General features: G+C 36.6%; 1 protein-coding gene across 2 annotated transcripts; it reads right to left on the reverse strand.

Moving 5' to 3' along the window:
• Positions 1-702: 702 nt before the first annotated feature.
• Positions 703-20602, reverse strand: LOC109929730 (E3 ubiquitin-protein ligase SMURF1). Of its 2 annotated transcripts, none has more exons than XM_048593324.1 (7): positions 19634-20602; positions 18319-18497; positions 17226-17363; positions 16203-16323; positions 14951-15152; positions 10306-10381; positions 703-9469 (listed from the first exon to the last, which is right to left on the reverse strand). In XM_048593324.1, exons 1-7 carry the CDS (start codon positions 19718-19720, stop codon positions 9370-9372), a joined length of 903 nt encoding a protein of 300 aa, XP_048449281.1. In that variant the 5' UTR covers positions 19721-20602; the 3' UTR covers positions 703-9369. The 2 variants fall into 2 exon arrangements, with proteins under 2 accessions (XP_048449281.1, XP_048449280.1); XM_048593323.1 differs by having other exon boundaries at positions 10306-10390; positions 19634-20601.
• Between the last annotated feature and the right edge of the window lie 2359 nt (positions 20603-22961).

Here is a 22961-nt window from a genome sequence, read left to right on the forward strand (position 1 = left end):
AGGCACTCTCAGCAAAGGTGCAGATATGTATTGAAAACAACTCAGGGTCAAATGTGATACTGAGCTTGAAAATAATCTGGTTCAGCATCATTTGACAAGGAGAGAGATGTAGTCAATGGTAAAGGAGCAGAGTTTGTCCTGGTGCCATTGTCGTTCAGCTGGGTGAAACAGTAGTGGTGACAGCAGATAATGACTTCAGTTTTCCCTACATTTAATAGGGAGAAATTTCTACTTAGCCAGCACTGGATGTCAGATAATAATTTAGAGACAATAGTGAGATCAAGACCAGTGGTGACAGGGTAAATACAGTTGTTGTTCATTTGTATGTGGGAGTAAGTATACTTTTGGATGATTTCATGAATATTTAAAACTTTTATACAAAGGTTGATCTGTAGCTGAAGTGGACTTTGAAGTAAAATGGTGGCGGGAGAAGGACTGGGATCATTTAACTGCTGAATGCTGTGATGGAAAAAGAATAAATAGGCTTTTTCCTAGTTGACTAAATTAAGAGTGGACAAATAATATTCAATATCTAACATATTGAATAGTCCAGTTCACAGTGAATAATGTGTTTTTAAAAAGCTTAAAATAAAACTCAATACAGCCTTTTGTATAATTATTAAATTTTAAGGTTTTTTTTAATCTAACTGTTTCGGTTTTTAAATGCAGAAAATATCAAAATGAGCAATTCAGAATAGTAGAGATGTTTAAAGTTTGAACTTTATTGCATGTAACAAAAACAAAGTGTGGTCTCGAGTTCAACATCTTCTCAATTGTCAGCCATCAAATTAAATCCATACCTTATTCAATACCATCAACAATTAAAAATACTTCAATTCACAGTTAAAACAAAGATTTTGCACATTGTTCAGAACAAAACTGGTACTAAGATGGTAAGACTTTAGCAGCAACAATGAAAAAAAGGTAAAACAGCAATAATTTTTCTCCGATTAGTTACTTGTTAATAAATATGTCAAAACAATTTAACTTGCAAAAGGTTTATTTCAGAGAAACAAAACATAAAAAGGGACAGATCTCTTGTGTAGAAGCCTGGTGTTTTTCAAGATTGGAGCAAAGAAAGCAACTTTGAACCATGAGACCACCAGGGCATCATCATCTTAAGGAGTGCTATTTTCATACCTTATTACAAAATCTGATTTCAATCCCCCCAGCCCTGCAAAAGTCAAAGTAGAACCTCTAACTCTTGCAGGTAAAGTTCTACAAGTATTTATTAGATGACAAAGGTACAAGCGTATTGTAGCAAAAGTTGGAGGGTTCAAGGAACTGCAAGTAATTTAAGAAATCGCATATACATTTTTCAAATTGCAATAAAAGAATGAATAGTGAAATAAAGCTGGCTAGTATGACAGCTTCCAAAATTAATGAGACTATGATTATTATAATATCATTCCTATCATTGTAGAAATTCAGGAGACAAATGTAGAAAATTCTGTGATAACTTTTTTGATGTGGCAATACAGTTTTTTTTAACCAAACATGTTTAATAAAAATTCGCTGAATTTTACAGTCAATGCTCATATCCCTAGTTTAATTAGTGAGATTAGTTGTGCAATGCTAGTGTTTTACAATGCATAACCAAAGGATTAAAATAGCTTCAAGACAAAGTTATCATCAATGGGCTTTCACTGGTAACTACTTACATCACATCACCCTAGCTGCCAGTGTCCGGAAATTAATCTATCAGTATATTTGTGACCTATTTGATAAATCCTTGTCTGAGCCAATGGACATTGGGTAGCTGGAGAACTTGGTAACTGAGGGTTAAGAAATGACTGTCAACAGAACTGTCAACACCACCTCTATTTTTGGATCATTGATATTGAAAGATCTAATTTCCCAATGTGGCAATCTATTCATTGAAATCTGAGTTCAAGTTTTTCCATCATTTCTTCTTTATTCCACCATCAGTATAGCCAAACCATACTACTTATAAGAAGATAAAAAGCAAGACTTGTATTTCAAATACAAGGCGACAACATACGAGTCTTGCTCCATTCTTACAAGTTCACCATACATTAAATTCTACACTAATAATAGTACAGCATAAGTTTCACAACACATCATCTGGGGAAATTTTACAACACACCAGTGGCAGTATCGTTGAGAACGTTTTAGGGATCAGCTGTTAATCTAAAACCAAATTTAAAAGACTAATTTCTATTAATTTTGTCTTTTCTTCTCATAAACGGGATATAATAAAGGTGTCACTGCTTTTTTTAAGCAGTGTGTGGTCATTTCTATCAAATATCATTTCTAACTAAAGAGACGAAAGTGTGTGATGAGAATATATTTCTATCGGATAAGAGGTGGTCCATTGTACACGGCAAAATTCAACTACTAAAAGAAATGCTTTATGACAATTCCCATTAGTGTTCAGAGGTAATAGTTTACTCATTTCAAGTTGGGAAAAAGAAGAAGCAAAGGGGATGAGGGGTTAAAGGCCATTGTCACAGTCCAAATTACATTACATTTTAAGCTTCTCATAAAGCACTGGATTAATTTAGGAGCCGATGCACCAGGTCAGAGACAGATAGGTTCTCGGTTTTACTTTCCGTATTCCCCTTTCGCAAATAATATTGACATGTTAATTAAACAACCACGGGATCACTAACACGTCTACGGAAGAAGTGAATGACTACATTCAAAAAGACTGCTTGGAAGTATCACGGACGGCTTGCCATTGAAACTCCAACCATTTCAATATTTCTTATTTCATGTCTAAGATTAAGTTCCCTTGTGGAAAGAAACATTATATCTTGTGCATCGTACTGAATGGAGGAGGAAGTGCAGATTATTCACCTCAGGCCATACAATCCACATCCCTGGTGACTAGTCTCTACCAATTTATACCCTTAATCTCAGAAAAGCACAGATTGAAAGTAAAAGCAAAAATACAATAATAACAAATCAGCTAGTCAGTCTCTATGACATAATTTTTCAATGTAGTTGTACTGTAATGTTTCAGTTGGAAATACATTACTATGCAAATTATTCAGAAGAAAAATACCTCTGTTCTTCTTCAAAGCTCTGGAACATGGGCCAGAAGAATTTTAAATTTAAAACCCAGACATCATCATACTATATCATAAAAAAGGGGACAGAACATGATTTTGAGTTTTACAATATCTGAAAGTACATCCCAACATACATTGCCAAGCAAGACCTTTTATTGCATAATTTCTAGAAAGCTTAATAACACGCCCATACCGTGTGACTGATTTTTTTACTATCAGTAGTGGCTTGAGCGCAGTGAAGATCTATTTCAAAGAAAGTACAGGTATTTAAACAAAATCAAAACTCGAGTTCAACTAGAAAGGCATTTCACAGAATCCCTACAGAGTGGAAGCAGGCCATTCAATCCAGAGAGTTCACACTAACCCTCAAAGCATCCTTACCAAACCCACCCGCCTACCCTATCTCCGCCTTGGCTAACCCATCTAGCCTGCAAACCCCTGGACATTGGGCAATTTAGCATGGCCAATCCACCGAACCTGCACATCTTTGGACTTGGGAGGAAACCGGAGCACCCAGAGGAAACCCATGCAGACACAGGGAGAATGTGCAACCTCCACACAGACAGTTGCCTGAAGATGGGATCGAACCCGGATCCCTGGCTCTGAGAGGCCAACCTGAACAATCTGATTCACTTTAGTTCAGAGCTGTCAGGTTTAATTCAGAGACATTTACATAATATTTATTTTGATCAAAATGTTTTACCACTGTGGGTTTTATTTTGGTTTGGTTGTTTGGTCACTTCAGCCCACAGTGAGGTTGCCTGCCTCCCAACTGAAGAGCCACTGTCCACCGAGATATTTCTCTTATAATACAAGAATATCTGGTAACCACAGCCAAATATTAGGACGTTTGTCTTCTCTCTTGGTTTTCTATACCAGTAGTGACACTTATTTGGACTCATACAATGATTTTTGTGCAAACTGGGTTTTAGCAAATCAACATAAATTCCCTACAGCAAAGACTTCAAATCGTCTTCCATTTTAGTCAATTGGTTTGTTTTCAATCCAGAGCAAGAACCCTGAAGTCTGGATAATTTCAAGGTCCTGACCCTGCAATGTATCTGCACCATCTGACCAACACAATCTTCACATGTAGAGACCCTAATTGGGCTGGGGGTGAGCTCAGCACATAATCTGTGGCATCATGCCCTGCCAGGAAGTAGAAGCTGCCTGCTGAGTACAATGTGTCATATGTAGACATCAGCCATGATGGGGTGTTCTGCTACCTTACAAAAGAAACAGTGTAGAACATTTGGGGGGTAGGCAACCTCACTGTGGGCTGAAGTGACCAAACAGCCAAACCAAAACAAAACCCACAGTGGTAAAACATTTTGATCTCTATAAATATTATGTAAATGTCTCTAATTAAGCCTGACAGCTCTGAACTAAAGTGAACCAGATTGCTCAGGTTTGGCATTTTGCTTATTGAAAATTAAACTTTGGGTCCATCCCAGCCCATTAACAAGCTCAAGGTTAGTGGGCCATTAATTTGTGGTAAATGGGTTCACAATTAATCTCTGTCCCAGCCTTTACTTTGAAAGTTCTAGCATTTCCCAGAGGTATCAGGCTGCTGCATCTCCTACAATACTTAAAGTATTTTATTGCCTATTTAGTTCATTGGGAGACCTGATGTTGCACAAGATGCAACATAAATGCAAGTTCTTTTATGCTTAATTGGCATTGTTCTATTATGTGGCATAAAATACCAAGTTTTCCCATTAAAAAATATTTTGTCTTATTTATAAGCTTTAGAAGAGTACTGTTTGTTTGTGAATTTGTCATATTCTAATTCAGGGGAAAAAGTGAAATCTAAAAATCAACTTGCAACTAAGTTCTTCACATCCCCTATTCTCCAACAAAATAGCAAAATGAAGATGATGCAGACTTGTAAAAAGTGTTTTCCATAACCAAGGTAAATTAAGCTTTAGTTTGCATGGAATCCATACATTCCCTTGTTCCAGGGTAGTAACATTGGATTTTCTTCATAAAATCTATATTAGTAAAACGCTTTTGCTTCTAATGTGGTTATGCAATAGCTAATTCCACACCCAACTACCAATACTTCTCCTGAAGTCCACTCACTTCATTTATTTGAAATGTCCAAAACAAGTTTCTCCTTTATTGCCAATCTAAGTACAAAACAGAAATCTGTATTTAACTGACTGTTAATTTGAAATACTTCACCAAATTTTATGTTCACTCACTTAGGAGCTCTGGATATTAGTGTTTCAACTTCAAAGTGCTATAATGTCAAATCTTTAAATCTTCTGTCATCGCTGTGTCCTCTGTAAATGAATTGCTATTTGTGGAAGCCATTTATTTGTCGAATGAAGAATCACTACTCTTGGATGCATTTTTATGCTCCAGAATTACAATCTGAATTTATAACTTAAAAGCTTAATGCAAAATATACATTTCTACCATGGGATTAAAACTATTTCAAGAATACAATTCTTGAATACCGTCATTCTTGAAAGTGTCTTCATTAAACATTTATAACAGAAACGTTGATATGGGTTTCCTAACTCATTTTATGTTATCTTTAGCTTGGTTCGTTGGGTGCAGTGGGGGAGAAGAAAAAGAAAGTTAAGTCATATCGTACTACAGGGTTTAAAACTGTATTTGTACAGTGTTGAGGTATTTCATAACTTCCCAATTTTATGCAGGGTATGTCAATAAAACTTCTCCCAAACAGGCAGACGTCCAGCCATAAAAAATGGTAATTTTTGTGCCTTGAAATGTGAAAACTGTAGTGTTGCTAGTTAGTATATTTATAGTACAAATGTCCCAATTTATAAACATAGCATTTAATTCCATTTGTATACAACACGTCACATTATAGTTACCAATGAACTTTAGGCAGAAAGCCCAGCTTCTTAATCATTGAGGGTCACAGATCAGTATCTGAAGAAGTGTTGCATCACTAAGCAACATTAACCAAATGGATGAATGTGTGTTAAACATAACAGATTGTTCTTTGCAGTATAACTTTTGAAACAGGTCATGTCAACTTCATATCAATTGTCAACAAACATTTTCAGAAGATGGAGTTCACATTTAAATATGTGGTAATATCCTCAAAGTTGGTATCAATTTAAATGTGTCTCTGAATATTGTTTATTCATGGCTCAGATTTGTGACAAAAGTGTTTCTTTTAAATCAAAAAATCACCCTTACTTCTTTTGTTTTGAAGCATCATACAAATGAGAAATGAAATAAACATTTGCCAATTCAATATGTCCAATTTTAAAAATCTGCATTGTGGGATGCACTAAAAACTAAAATATATTGAGTAATTAACTTGGACAGTTAAGTGATCAATGCTACAAACAGGTGCCTGTTTACTGAATTAAAATATTACAGTAAGACAAATATTTGTTTGTCAGTAAGACAAAGAACAAAGGATTCATATTCACATGCTTTATTTTCTAGTATTGCTTATCCAAATAAATGGCCTAATTGCAATTGCTCTAGAGTAGTACTTCCCAAGCATGTTTTCCCCTGTTGAGGCTTCTAGATTGTCCTCCTGCGCCTGTGCCATGGTTGTGTGTGTGTGTGTGTGTGTGTGTGTGTTTTTGGGGGGGCGGGGGAAGTAGGCAAGGCCTGTGAGATTTTAGAGAAGGGATGTGGGCAGGGAATGAGAGCAGGGTAGCGATGCCTATGAGTGCAGGGGAGGTATAGAGACAGCTGTGAGAATGGAGGCAGGATAGAGGCCTGTGAGAGCCTATTTAAACTGCAGGGATTTGAACTGAAAAGCACTTAGCTTCTCACTAAGTTTTTCTAAACAGGAATCAGGCCTCAAAAATCAGCCACTTTGATCACAGCTGCAATGGGAAAAAAAAGTGAGGGTTTAAAAGGGGCTTGCAGCTATTAGCACTGGGTCAGAGCTTGCAGTCAGCATTGCTGCCAAGGATCTTAAGGCCTCAAAATGTTGACCTATAATCCCACTGGATGTCACTGCCCATACTTTGAGAAGCCATGCTTTAGACCCTTCTGTTGACCAGCTTTGATTACAACACGAAGAAGCCCAATATAGGTTTTTCAAAAGCTTAAGTATTAGAACATTACAGTATTGACAATCCAATTACCAAAACAACACTGACAGACCTGTCCATACTCACTGCTATTTTGAAAATGCACTTTAAATGTATTTGAACTAAAATACAAAGAGTAAAACAGAGAAGTACCTTCTGATGTCTGACAAGTATTCAAAATTAGATGGCACTCAAACCTTGTGCTTGAGCATGAACTGCTGTGAAACTGTAACTGTTTTATAATTTCTGTGGAATGAAATCCCCTTTGAAGAATTATTAAATACACTGAAAATCCTATACATGAAGTTATCACAATTTTATTACCTGAGATGATAAGATTTCAGGTATCTTCAATAATGCAAAAGATACAATCCTTGTTTCCGTCAAGGAAATTAATTTCATGCCTTCTGAATTTTAAGGGATTAAATGTGGTCTGTCCTTCATTGTGTAACATCAACCAGTGTAATAAGACTTTTCTGAATTTACACAACATTCATTCAACACAATCATATTTCTGAATTTAAAGCCATTCTTCTGGTGAATGTGGATATCCTATCCTGAATTATAAAAAAACGTACAACAATCTCTTCTTTAAAATACATTTTGGAAAACACCTTAAGAGCAAGTATCAGTCATTTTCAGTAACAATCAAAAGACATATAGGAAAGGTACTAATGAGACAACATGATTTTTCTCAAAACCAGAACTGAGTAGTGTTGGGCTTAAAACAGACAACATTCGTCACATTCCTAAAAGTTACTGAACATATGAATAGCTATTAACTTCTACAGCCAGTTATCCCTTAGATCTCATCAAGTTGGTTTAGTTTGGGGTCACGCAATTTTCGTCTGAAATACAAGGTACACAACTTAGCAAACTCAAAAACAATGGTCCCCACTAACTCAGGAATCATTTCTGTTTAAAGCTGCAGTACTCTGTTTAAATTAGTCAACATTTTGATTACAATTTCAATGATTTCCTCTTCACTTACTCAGGTTTCTAAAAATATTTCTAATTAATTTAAGATGTCTTGAAATAATTTTTCAAGCAAGTACAAATTTAACAAAAGACCAAACCGACAGAATTTGTAGAAGATGCAGAAAGTTATTAAGAAAAGATGCAACTGTCAACATACAAAGACTTCTTAACTTAAGTTTGATTTTTGTTTATAAGATTGGAGCATTTTGTCAAAGATTAACATTGCAGATTCCCACCTTAGCAGAGAACATGAAAGGTGAAAAAAACAAACAGATTTACAGATAAGCCACATTTATAAAATAAAGGGACTTGGTAAAGCACCATTCACTATAAACAGTGCATGTTATTTCTTCACCTCCCCTGCCACTCCCCCACCCCCCAATTCTTCAACACTGGACTCCTATGGAAACAACATTTGTGGATTAATCTTTCAAGTACTGAAAGATACTTTCAGGCTTCAATGTATGCAGACATTTTTTACAAGTTAAATTCTGTAAAACTGATATTCTATTTTATGTACATTATAAAATGAATTCCAGGAATACACAGATTCACAGAATTTCTTAGTTCAATGTTCTTAGAACAAACATTTTAATGTGACTGCAATTTGAATTTTAGAGCCAAAAGTGATTTCAGTACTCAGAAGTTCACTTTTATTAGAGCTAAGCTTTTTTTGTGTTTATATATATTTGTAAATATTCTTAAAAAGTTACTCAGCATACTGTGGAGGAATATAATTCTTTTAACAAAATATAGGTTAAAAATAATCTGATTTAATTAAATCACACTGCAAATATAACTACTGCCTGCACTGAAAGAATTGATTAAAAAAAAAAGAATACTGTAGCTATAAACAGAGCTATTTCTCATTTAACATCCAGTATTTCTAAATGCCAGTTTCACGTTCTGAAAGAATGAAAAGTTTCCATTGGACAACTGTTTTGAGGTGGGGTTGAATAAAAAAAGACAGGAATTAAGGGAAGTGAAATGTGCAAGGATCTGTCATCTTTCACTGTGCAAAGTTTTTTGAAATAAAGTTTCAAGCACACAACTTAAAATGTATATTACAATGAAACAGGTCCATTTTCTGTCTTACAGATACAGTATCTTTTTCACTTATGAACTTCCAAGGTTGCTTTTTAGAAATCCTACCACTTTTCCATTTCTGAGTTGATCAGCATCATTATGTTACTTATAAGTTATAGTAACCATGTGAGTAAATTGTTAGTTCTCCCAGGCATACGTGCGCTGCTCAACGAGAAGCTCGTAGAACTTCATTTTTGTAGTGTTCCCAACAGCTTCAAAGCAAATATTCACGTACTTCACTCCACTGCAAAGCCACAAGTTTCCTCAACTGCTGTCAATAATTTCTCATAAAGCTTTTTGTAGGATTCATAAGGAGGAATGTCTATACGGTTAAAGCTGAAGAGAAAGGGAACAGTCAGTGAACATACATGGAGACAATATTTGTCATAGGTGATTACATTTATCTGTGATCTATGTAATAAACTAGCTAATCCATCTAGATAATAAAACGAATTCTAAATGAAGGGGGAGGCAATGGCCTAGTAGTATTATCACTGGACTCTTAATCCAGAAACCCAGATAATATTCTGGGGACCCGAATTTGAATCTCACCATGGCAGATGGTGGAATTTGAATTCAATGAAATATCTGGAATTAGGAATTTAATGAAAACATTGTCGATTGGTGGAAAAAAAAATTCTGCCTGGTCAGCAATGCTCTCATCCCGTGAATAAAGAATAAAAAAATGACACAGCCTTTTCGAGAGAGGATAGTCCTATGGCTAGCTTGTCACAGTTTGACTAAAGGCATAATTATTCATTAGATCAGAGAAGAATCTGCTAAATAGATCATTCTACTTAATCAATATTTAATAGTAGCTTGTTTGGAGCAACAATACAGAATAAAATAGAATCACATAACTGAACAACACTGCTATAGCTCAAAGAAAGCCATTTCTGTAGGCAAACAATTCATTAAAAATATTGACACACAATTGGTGCTTTCATAAAGATGTTGCCTCTAAATACAATTTATAAACAAAGGAACTGTCAAAAGCTATAAATACTCATTCTCAGTACATTGGCATTTTTGAGCATTTTGAAAAATCAGACAAGATGTTCTATACAATAATCAATTATGGTTGAACGATATAATTTGAAAGTTATTGGCTAGCAGGTTTAAGATATATGATTACTGTGTGAAGCTTGTCAATTGGTAATAGAGAAACTCACCACGTATGTGCTTTGGGAAGGTTCTCTGTGTTGGCATCAACCAGATGAATGGTGAAAAGTCTCGGGCCTGCAGCACCTGTAGAACCTTACAAATAGAAAATCTAGTTAAACCATACAGCAAATAACAAAACAGTTTTAACACTATTAAAAGCAACCAAAGAACTGCAGATGCTGGAACTCCAATTTTAGTGTGTTTCATTGTCATTTTTAAATATATTGTAACAGCAGGTGTGACATTTTATATAACAATCATAATGGGCTTGAAAACCAATTTTTAAGCTACAATTTGAGGATTACAGACATATGACAATAGGTAATAAACATCTTAACATTTCTAGTACAAGATATCGAGTACAGGAATTCAGCCCTACAATTTTGTCTCTTTTGGTTGGAAATGGCAGTGGACAATTAAGCAATTAATTGAAGGAGAAAGATCGTATACGATGCAATTTGTAATGATGATGGAGTCCTGCTGGCAAGTGAAAAAGACAAGGCCATTTGTTTGCAACCATCTTTATTTAAAAGACATCAAGGAAAGGCTGGGCGCACTTAATCAAGCAAATGTTATGGACATGATAAAGTCTTATCTGTAGTACTGAAGACTTGTGCTCCACAAAAGCCACGCCATCAGCCAAGTTGTTCAAGTACAGTTACAATATTAGTAATTAGCCAACAAGTGGAAGATTGCCCAGGTATGCTGTAACCACAAAAATGCATGGAAACTTCAATCTAGCCAATTCACACTAACCAACCTACTCTTAATCATCAGTAAAGTGATGGAAGGGGTTGTTGACAGTGCCATCAAAAGGCACTCACCACTTGATGCCTACTGATGTTCAATTTGGGTTCTGCCAGGAACTCTGGGCTCCAGACTTCAATCATTGATCCACCTATTTTTCATCTACAAACTGCCTCTTGGCTACATTGTCCAAAGGAACAATGTTCATTTTATGTATGCTCATGATAATATGATCTCACCACCACTTCTCTCAATGTCTCTACTGTTGCTGAATTATCAGACCAACTAACCAACATCCAGTATTGAATTTTAAAAATATTCTCCAATATTCGCAATAACAAAACCTGTTGTAAGTATGCTCACTGTTTCCATTTCCCAGCTAATGACTCCATCCCTCTCTCTGGCAATAGTCTGAGGTGAAGCCAGTCTGTTTGAAATCTTGGTGTCACATTTGATCCTAAGATGAGCTTCTGCCCTTATATTTGTGCATCACTTGGACTGCCTATTTCCATTTTCAGAACACCCCAACCTTATTCATCTGCTGCTGAATATTTCACTCGTGCTATCATTATTTCCAGGCTCAATTATGCTTGGGTACTCATGGCTGACCACCCACATTCTGCCCTCTTAAAACTTGAGGTTATTTACAATTCTGCTGCTCATAGCTTGGATCACAATAAGTCCAGTTCCTCTATTACCTTGATCAACAATGGCTCCCAGTCAAGTAATGTGTTGATTTTAAAATTCTCATCTTTGAGTTCAAATCTGTCACTTCTCTCTACCTCTGTAATGCCCTCCAATTCCAGTCCTTCATTTTGATTGTTTTCCCTAATTCTGACATCTGGTGCATTCCAATTTTAATTCCTCCACCATTGATGGCCACACCTTCAGTTACATTTTTTTTCCAATTTGAGCTTAGGATGTGAACTTTGCCCATCCTCAGCCACCAAGCACTGGTTATCCTCTTGTACCTCTCTACCTTGCTTTCCTCCATTAAGACACTCCTTAAAATTTACATCTTTAAACCTAACCTCTGGCATTGTGTCCCAATATCTTCTAATGTGACTCAATGGTACATATATTTCATTGTACTCCTGTGAACTTCCTTGGGGTGTTCGCACATACCCTCGTTATGTACATACAAAAACTAAAGTCAGAAATCCTAAATTTTGTAAAGGCATCCTGGATTAGAGTCCATACAGTGTATGATCTGGCATTCAAAATTGCATACTGATTAATAAAGTCAATTTTGAAGTTCTTCACATTGGATTGCTGAAATTTATCAGGAAACTTCTTCTTAAACACAAATACAAGACTTTTATCTATTACTTTTTTCCTTTCTTTGAAGACTCTAAGTGTATCCAATGTGGCCTATGTTGTAAACTATGCTTTCTGCGTTGTTTATTACCCATAGTAATTGCTTTACTGGTCCCCGATATGTTAATGGATCCATCTCTTCAGACATCAACACTCCCTTCCATTATCCTATTCCATTAGAATACCTGCTCATTATAGAGTTCATACAAATCTGAATGTAATCAATGTATTTTCAGCACTGATTTTTCCCCTTGTCCTACAAAGCACATGCCCAAAAAGTCTATCCTTCACTACAGCCATCAGCCTCCCTTCCTCATCTCATTGACAGTCCCAGGAAACATCATTCACATAAAAGGCATACTTGACATCTTTACTGATGACATGTAGCTCTACTTCTTCATCTCTCAATAGACCCTTCAAGAGCCACTGGTCTGACAGATCACTTGCCCAACATATAGGATCAAAAGATTACCAAACATTTGTTACCAAAACACAATGATCTTCAGCCCTACCAAAATCTGCACAGATTCACCCACCTCCCCAGCCATTCTATTAGGCTAAATCAAGTTGTTGACAACCTCAACAATCTGTTCAACTCTGGGTAGTAGCCAATGTATTTATACAAGGGCACATATGCAACACTGGGTCAAATGCTAATTTCATTCATGTGGAAAGGGCATTAGGATTAGATGCTGCTCAAGGTAGCTCAAGGTTGCATTATTTAGAAAAAGGCTGGTGGTGAAGTTACTGGGAGGAACTGTGTTACGGACCAGACAAATCTCCCTCCAAATATATTAAGACGATAGACCAGACCCTAACTTTTTCTTATTTTAAAAGTAAGTGTAAGGCGCTGCATTCCAGATTTAATACAACTGGTCAAACTACTGGACTTTAAGCAAAACACACTTTATTTTTACACAACAGTTAAAATACAGACAAAATAAAAGTTAAAAAAAATGAATTGGCTTAACTGTAACTCTATTGAAATGCTTAACAAAATAATACATATAGTAACTACAACTAATTAACTGTTCCAATATAGTAACATCCCATAAACCTATCCTTGGCAAAGGCAAATTCAATAAAATAGATTGTCTCACATGCAATTCCAACAGCAGGAAGAGAGCTCCAGCTTTTAGCCACAACAGAGAAAGGAATAACATCTTCCACATCCAGCTTCAAGAGCCCAGAAACTGCTGAAAGCTGAAACTAAAGAGCTTGATCCCACCCATTCAGGCTGCTTCTATCGCTCTAACTTTAAAAAAAAACCCAAGGCCTCACAAGCTGTTTACTTTCTTGGCTTTTAGCAGACTGCTTGGCACTTCTGTATCAACGCTTCTTCCTAAAAACAACTATTGTCACAATTGCAAAGATCTTGTATTAGTTATATTCAATTTAACAAAAAGGAATAACAATTTTATAGAAAGAATAAGGAGAGGCAATAAGAAGGGACAATACGAAAGAGCTTTAGGAGCAGAGGAACCTGAGGTCTTAATGTATAAACTACTCAATGTGGAAAGAGCAATTCGAGAAATTGGGTTAATAAAGCATATGGAATCCTAGCCTTCACAAATAGAGGCATAGCATATAAAAGCAAGGATGTTCGGTCAAAAGCACTGCTCGGTCTAAACTGGAATTTTATTCATCCAATTCTGGGCAGCACGTTTTAAGACATTGGAGAAGGCACAGAAAATATTGATGAGAATGGTCCCAGAGTTGTGGAATTTGAGGTATGTGGATACTTTGAACAACTGGACTGTGCTCTTTAAAGAGAAGATTGTGAGGAGATTTGAATGAGCTGTTCAAAATTACAAGGGATCTGGAAAGACAGAAATTGTTCTCGTTAATGGGTCAAAAATCAAATGGCTGAAATTTAAAGTGAATGATAAAAGTACCAAAGGCAACATAAAGAAAACATTAATATACAAATGTGACATACATGACAATAAATGAGAGTGTGATAGAGGCAGATTCAATCTTGGTTTTCAAAATTGAATTCAATCATTGTCTGATGAGAAACAATTTACAGGGCAATGGATATAGGATGGAGGAACAGGAACAACTGAATTGCTTTTCAGAGATCTAGCATGGACACAAAGGGCCAAAAGGACTCTTTATGTGATGCAACCAATCTATGATTCCACAGTCACCTTGGCATTATATTTGACTGAAAGAAAATGGCACAAATCAACAATACCCCTTCACTAATGCACTGAAGTTACAGCCTGGATGTATGCTCAAGTCTTAGAGTAGGGTGCAAACTATCTGACATATATAGATAAGACGTCACCAGTGGATCAAACCAACATACTTGCAAGCAATATCTATTGGAACCTAATATAAACATTACAAGATACAGAAACTTATCCATTTCTAGCTTTGCTCTTTATCTAATCAGTAACAAGTTTGGTAATTAAATACAAACATAACTTTCTGTCCCACTGTGTTGCATGTGAATTTCAAAGTATCACCATTTTTATTTATCACTTTATTTATAGAGAATTCACTGCACAAGCTCACACCTATATGGCAAAATAAAACCAAGCAGATCAACTTGCTTATAGCAGATTATGGTTTTATGATATCCACCTTGTAGTGCCTTGAATCCCTGCAGAGGTACCCGGGAAGATCCGGTCACAAACTGAAGAAGTCGTGCTCTCCTTTCCTCATCGAACATCTCTACTGTTTGCCAGAACCACTTTACAATATTACTGTCAGATGTACAGTGCTTCAGACGTGTATTGGCCTTCCAGTCCTTAATGTCAATCTTTCCCAACCCACCAATAATCAGCTGCAGAAAATAAAATTAAATGCACATATTCTTTACATACACTATCTGGTGTCTACACAATGTTTAAATAACTGGCATTTGTTGCACTTAAGTACAGAATTCAGTCACATAAAGTACTTAGACAAATGGTAAACAAATCTGCCTGACAAAACCAGCTAAAACTTAAATAACTTATCAGATGTAAGTGTTTCAAGACTATTATTACCATGAAATTCACCCATAAAGTTATAAAACTAAACACAAGCGTCTTGAACATCTCATCGAGGCACAAATGAAGCATTTCTGAAACACATCAGGGCAAACTGTACTAAATTAAACTGTAAAGGAAGACACAAATGGCTAACGCCATCATAACAAATACTGTAAATCAAAGACCCGCACATGCCAGAAATTAGAAACAAAAAGAAATTGCAGGAAAAACTCAGCAGATCTGGCAGTGTCTGTGGAGAGAAGGCAGAGTTAATGTTTCAGGTCCAATGACCCTTCTTCAGAACTTCTTTTTCAGAAGAAGGGCCTCTGGATCCAAAATATTAACTCTGTTCTCTCTCCACAGATGCTGCCAACCTGCTGAGTTTTTTCAGCAATTCCTTCTTTTGTTACCATCATAACAAATCTCTGCCAGACGGGTTCAAAGTCTTTCAGTATGCAAATGATGACTGACCAATCAGATGAATTTACAAGGTATAGTGGGACTGGTTGAATGAACAGTGGAAAGATTACCAGTATGCTGGAAAACCTGAATGGCTTTAGCTAGATAAATATTAGCAATGTCCATACATGGGAGGCCTCACGCCATGCCAACTTGTACCAAAATACTCTAATCTTAGATCGGGTTTTTCTGGGAATAATGCATATACCAGGCAGATCAAGACTCACTATATTAAAGTTCCTCAGTGGGTGGACTTTATTTTGAAACTCTTAATCATGTCAATACATTCCCATATGTCGTACCAGGCCAACCAGAAAGAAAAGAAGTCAAGGAATTAGGACCTATTAAATATTTTGTGTTCAACTATCTAAATTTTCATTAAATGTGAACAAGACTGTTACCTCAATTTCCTTCTGATCAAAAGGTTTAAGTAGATGTTGTGGAATAAGCTCATTAAATCCCTTCTGCAAAGCCAGGAATTGTGCCTCGATTCCTCTCATAAACCGCCAATTCACGTAAAGCCTAAACACAAGGTGAGATAAATTAATGGGGTCAAGTTCAGAATGTATTAACTGCAAAGCCATTTCAATTTGTAAAAATTACATACCAGTTTAAACAGACCTGTATGAAAAGATTAAATTACATGTAAGGATGTATGGTCAATGTTAATATTCAGAGTTCTACATAATTTATTGATGGAAAATGTATTGCTATAAATAGTAATTTAATAAAAGCAGCACAATGGAATAATCTGGAAAGCAGCCAAGCAATGCCAGAATAGATTTTGTGTGCAATGTTCAAAGGACGAATTGTAACATTGGGCTACAAAACCAATCCTTTATCTTAAGAACTATAGTTGAGATGGTGAATAATTTAAGTAGTCGTCATATTTGGGTTCCTAATGTGCTCAATTTTCTCCATCTTGAATCAAAACACAAAAGAAACATTAGCACATTAGAAACATTGAGCCCATGAACAATCTACGTAATTTACTTAATTGATGACTTTTCATTAACACCTATTGTTCCTTTTTATAATTATCTTGTTTGTAAAGAATTATTTAGGAAGTTATTATTTTCAACTTCTGAATTAATGAAAAAAAGTGTTTCTGAGTTTGGCATCTCAGACACAGATTTCAGCTCGCCAAAAAATCACTGTCTGGCTGCTGAATCCTTTCAGAATACACACCAGACTTGAAAGTCATATGTCTGAAGTGCAAAATCAGAGTCCTAATCTTTCAAGACAGGAGAAAATATTTTTCTGATATCATACTACTTATTCAAGATGCATTATTTCAAAAATCCAGAGAGAAAAATGTCATGAGACACTTCTTAGCACTCACAGAACATTTATTTCAAAACTGCGCATCAAAAAGCAGCAAAGCTCCCACTCCACTACTAGTAACAAGAAAAGAAATCACTGACCTTACATATTCTCGTTTATTCTCCTCTGTAACAGGTACATTTCTGCCATTTGGTTTCAGCTCTTGTTGAATAATCCGGCCAAAACAATTGTGCTCAACACAAAATGTATGATCAAGTACAGGTGTGATGTCATTTTCACTATAATAGTAAAAAAAGCAATTAGCTGGATAATTTAGTAAAATATCAAATGCAAATTACTTTGCTCTATTACAGCAAAGACAATTTCTTTTTAGACTTCAAATACTACCAGCCTACTTACACAAGTGCTTAGTGTTGATGCGTAGGTAAATCAAAGCTTTGAATAACCCCTGATTAACATGCTCATCATCCATCACAATGAGATGCTGGAAGTTGCATATAATTTGAGAATTTTACAGAATCCTAATATACTCTAAATAGACATGAAATCTCAAAAATACAAGAACAACAGTAGGTCATTCAGTCCATTGAACAGGTTCCGGTATTTGCTATGATCATGGCTGATCAAACATTTCAATGCCTTTTGCTCACACCATCCCCATAACCCTTTATGCCATTGGCAATTAGAAATCTATCAACCTCTACCTAAAACATTCTCAGAGATCGAGTCCTCCTATGCAAGCCTATGTAAAAAGATGACTCCTCATGTCAGTCCTAAATGGCATCCCCCCGCCCTTATTTTTAAGTTGTGCCCTTTGGTTCTAGATTCACCAACCAGGAAAAAACACCCTTACTTGCATTTAGTCTGACTGTCCCTTTAAGAACTTCACGGGTGCAAATCGAGAGATGACAAAGCTAACTTAAAGGTATAATCCTTTATCATTTGTGATTTATGAAATAATGGCATGAATCTTACAGTTTCTGAACTGAACTATGAAGAGTTACCTTTATGCACCAACTCCTTCTAGATTAAAGAAGTTAAAATTATGCTCTTTATTATCATTTATAGCAAAATCTGTTCCTAAGAAATGTCAATGCATCTTTTCCTAAAGTAATATTCTTAAGCACCCGCCTTAGGTACTTTCTGCCGAGATATGCAGCCACGAACGTCAGTCAGGAAGGAAAATCTGAAGAGTTAATCCTACAGTGAAGCAATTCTATTAGCTCAACTCACAGGATCCAAACCAGGCTCTTGTGCAATTCTGGGTCCACAGTTTCCAAGTCTGATAACTGGATTGGTTTACCCAAGAGCTGCTTATAAAATGGTAATGTGAAGCCCCCGTTAATATAGTGTCCATGGAATACGGCCAGTCCCATTATCCGACCCACAAAATGAAAATACGACAAATGCTCCTGTGAAAAAGAGACATTCACTTGTTTGATAAGAAGTAAAAGACTGCCATCCTGTGGCTGACAAGTAATAACACCAGAAGCATTCACAAAACCAACCTTTCTTAATGCCTTACTGAACTTTGTAACATTAATGCAAAATCAAACAAAGCCAGAGTCTAAGTTCATACAACCCATCAAATAGAACATATTCTCAACAAAACAAAGTATTTCAGCTTAGGCCTAGGTAGAAATTAATTTAGAAGGGTTAGGGTAAAAGGGTCAATCTAGCATACAAATTAACAGACCATATATCAATGAAAATGATTTACACCATGTCTTCCATTTACTTTAGAGCATTGCTGAAGATGACCATGATTTCAGTGGCGTAACTATGTGAATGAGGCTGTACTTTTGCCTTCAGGGACATCACAATTGACCTAAAGGGCGGTTTTCAGTAGCACTTGCAGAGGAAGAAGCGGCACCAGCAGCATAACATAAAAGCTGTTGGAAGGGGAAGCCGCAAACACTCCTGGCCACAGCTGAGCTGATTATTTATGCCACAAGTAAAGGCCCATATGTGGCTTCTTATCTGGTGACAAGTACCTTACTTGGGAATTGTAGAGTCAACCTGAACAGTCATGAATTTCAACTTTCAAAATATATTTCTCTATGCGCAATAACTTAGCTGTTAGTTCAAGAATGTGAAATTCACTTCTAAACTCAAACAGATACATTCCATAGAAATACAAGTATAAGTATTAAATAGTCATAGTTGATCACTAATCGGTTAATGCTCTGCGAAGACCCTTCCATTACTTGTTTTTGCGAGAAGAAATAAGAACTGTCCAGAGGAAAAATTTAATCACTGTATTATAATTTTACAGAAATCAAATGGTACTGAAAATAAGCTAACTACAGGGTAGTCTACCAGACCTAGGTAGTCTAACTCTTCCAACTAATTAAGTTCCTTTTTGGAATGAGAGATAAGGTCACTCAAAAATTATACATGGAGTTATTTCTGGCAGTTGAACTTTGCAGCATATACTTGCTTTACAGAGGAAGCTTATATCGATGAAAAGTCAATGTTCTGAATTGTTTTGATCACTTACAGAACAGTTTGCTTTTATTCAACTTTCACAGTGACTTTAGATACTCACAGGGTTAACTGCAGAATCTGGGTTAATCTGTAGCGTGTAGATGTTATCAGTTGAATACTGAAATAGTCCATAGTATGGATTCAGCATTTCATGACAGAGCAAATACAACCATTCCCTACAAAACACAAAAATGATATTCGAAAGTAATCGGGACTATTACGTTGGAACCACAATAGGGCACTTAGGCTATCAGAACAGTTTATTCCACTCTTGTTAGAAGTGGCAGCTCCATCTTTATAATCTGAATTAACCTTTCTGTGCGCCCTTACTATAGTCCTTATTCCTTTTAACCACATCAATTGACTTCACATCTATGGTTTTCTGGGCCAGAGCTATTCATGTTCTATCCACATGAACAACTTTTTCCTTGATTTACTTTCAATAACTTAGCCTCAGTTCCAAAATTACTTACAAATTATAACACAGAAACAGGCCTAAAAGGTCTATGTGCATACTCCCACATCTCTCCAAATATTTTAATCCCTCTCATCCCATCAGAACATCCTTCTACTTCTTTCACTTTTCAGTACTCAACCATTTCATATGGCACAAGTTTCACATTTCCACCACTCTCTAGGTAAAGAAGTAACTCTTGAATTCTTTAATGGATTCTAGCAACAATTTTTTTTGTCCTCGTTTTGGACTCCTCCACAAGCAGAAACATCTGTTATCTTGCTGAACTTCATCATAACAGTGGGTACTTTGTTCTCTTAAATGGAGAAAAGAGTCCCTGCCTGTTGGGATTTTTCTGGTAGCTTTCTTCTCAATTCTGGTAGTATCTAAGCTTGTAAATTATCTTTTGCAATTTCTCCTTTTCTTCTATATTCTCTTTCAAATATGGAGGTCACAACTGTGCATAAAATAAGTGTTGGCTAAACAAGTTTCTGTGCATGTTTGAGAATTTTCTTGATTTGAATTCTATTTCTCTGGGAAATTATCAAATTTGTTTTATGCAAGACATACCAACTCCCCCATGAATGCACACACATAAGGGGCACCTGTAGCTGAATGCTGTCCCAATGCTCCACCACAGTTGCATATGCATGTTATTTGTGGTCACACATGGACAGAGCTTGGTGGGGAGGTGGTTCTAGGGAAGAATGACTGAGAATTGGGAGTGGGGAAGGGGAAAATGCAGAGAATGCAGAGAGGCATATGGTCACATGCTTAGGTACAGGGAGACAGACAGTCAGTAACTCAGCAGATTGAGAACATTGGAGAGGGCAGTTGGTGAGGGTGGAGGTATCATAATTCAAATAAAATGATACAATGACACAATGACTTCCTTCTGCACTGTAGCCATTCAGTCCACTGTGTCTGCACTGGTTCTCTGAAAGCAATTTATCTTGTGCCATTTGCCAATTTTCTTCCAGTGGCCCTAAACATCCTTCCTTTCCAGACGATAACTGAATTCTCTCTGAAATGCATCCAATGAAACTGCCTCCAGCACACGCTCAGGCAGTCCATTTCAGATCCTATGCACGAGCTGCATTAAAAAGGTTCCCCTTATGTTTCCTTTGATTGTTTTGCCAATTACTTTAAATCTATGCCAATTACATCAAGTCTGTTTTTGATCTTTCCACCAATGGGAACAGATTTTCCCCATTTACACTGTTTAGACCTCTCAGAACTTTGCACATCTCTAACAAATCTCTTCTCAGCCTTTTCTTTTCTAAAGAAAGCAGTTCTAGACAAAGCAATCATCCTGTAACCATTCTCCTGAATCTTTTCTGCACCTTCTCTACTGCTTTCACATCTTTCCTAAAGTGTGGTGTCCGGAACCAGACATAATACTTCAGTTGAGGCTGAACCAGAGCTCTGTAGAAGTTTAATATAACTTCCTTGCTTCTATACCCCGTGCCAACAGTAACAAAGTTTAGGATGCTATGTGCTTCACTAATCATGCTTTCAACCAGTCCTGCCACCTTCAATAACTTACACGTATGCACTCAGGTCCCTCTGCTCTTATGTCACATTATAGATTTTTTTTATATTCACTCACAGGGTGGAGGTGTCTCTAGCTAGGCCAGCATTTACTGCCCATCCCTAATTGCCTTGAGAGCAGTTAAGAGTCAACGACACTGCTGTAGGTCTGGAATCACATGTAGGCCAGACGAGTCAAGGATAACAGATTTCCTTCCCTAAAGGACATCAGTGTACCGGAAGAGTTTTTCTGACAATCGACAATGTTTTCATGGTCATCATTAGAACCTTGCCCCTTAACTCCAGTTTCTTCATTGAATTCAAATTCCACCGTCTGCTATGGCAGGATTTCAACCCAGGTCCCTAGAATATTAACTGAGTTTCTGGATTAATAGTCTAGTGATAACACCACTAGCCACTGCCTCCCCTGCATCCTTTATCTTATATTGTGCCTCCATGTTCTTCCTAACAAAACAGATCATTGCACACCTCTTTGTTGGATTTCATCTGCTGCTATCTGCTCATTTCACCACCCTGGATATGGCCTTTCGAAGCTCTATAGTATCCTCTGCACTGCTCATAATGCTTCCAAGTTTGAAGGACAAAGGAAGACAGTTTGTCCCATTTGTTGGAAGCAGATCTTGCTCAGTCAACACCTTTACCCCCGAACATATTTTCTTTCCCCGCACACCAAATACAGGTTAAACTCTGGGTCAGAAACGGCAGTGAGGTGATTTCTTGGAAGGCCCAGCATCTGTCTGGCAAGCAATATCATTGCATCAGATAAAATCCAGAAGCCATGAGAGTATCTTCACACGCTTTGTAAACTAAGAAGTGACACCCATTTGTCATCCTTCCTATGAATAAATCTATTAATAATGCATGTCCACCAAACAATACTCCATCAGTCATCAGATACTGGTTTGGTAGTGTAATTAGTGGCCCGTATACATACTTGCATTTTTTGTTGAACCATCTGGCTATCTTGCCATGAGGTTGGCTAGTTGATGATGTCACTCCCAATGCAGGTTAAGACATCTATTGTTTCACTAGTGATATCACTTCTAATGGCATCATTCTCATCTGTTCTCTTCAAATTAAGTGCAATTCATTAAACCAGCTTTGCATTTCAAGTTTTGCAAAATCACAACATGTTACAAATTTGTAAAATTCAATCTCAAAGAATCCCTGAACTCGGAAGTGTGAGCACCCTGCTCATTTTTTTGAACTTGGGAGTGTTAGTGCTGTGCATTCACTGAAATAAGTACTGAGAGCTCTGTGAGGGCTCCTAATCTGTGGAGGGAGAGTCGCCTGTTCACTAAACAGTGTTCAAACTGCAAATGGTCTACTTTAGTGTCTTCAAATAAGCACTGAACAATAATTGGTGCCACTACTGTAGATCTGC

This window comes from Rhincodon typus, unplaced genomic scaffold, assembly GCF_021869965.1.
Source record: "Rhincodon typus isolate 14 unplaced genomic scaffold, sRhiTyp1.1 hic_rhity00002667, whole genome shotgun sequence".
In the NCBI taxonomy this organism is placed as follows: Eukaryota; Metazoa; Chordata; class Chondrichthyes; order Orectolobiformes; family Rhincodontidae; genus Rhincodon; species Rhincodon typus.

What these genes read in the sequence shown, in the direction of transcription:
- LOC109929730 (XM_048593323.1), bottom strand. Translation starts at nt 19,720, where the DNA reads ATGCTGAATCCATACTATGGACTATTTCAGTATTCAACTGATAACATC. An exon ending in AAGAGCCTGGTTTGGATCCT is followed by an intron (nt 17,364 to 18,318) that starts GTGAGTTGAGCT and finishes TTACTATTATAG; the next exon opens with TGAAAATGACATCACACCTG. An exon ending in TTGATCAGAAGGAAATTGAG is followed by an intron (nt 15,153 to 16,202) that starts GTAACAGTCTTG and finishes TATTTTCTGCAG; the next exon opens with CTGATTATTGGTGGGTTGGG.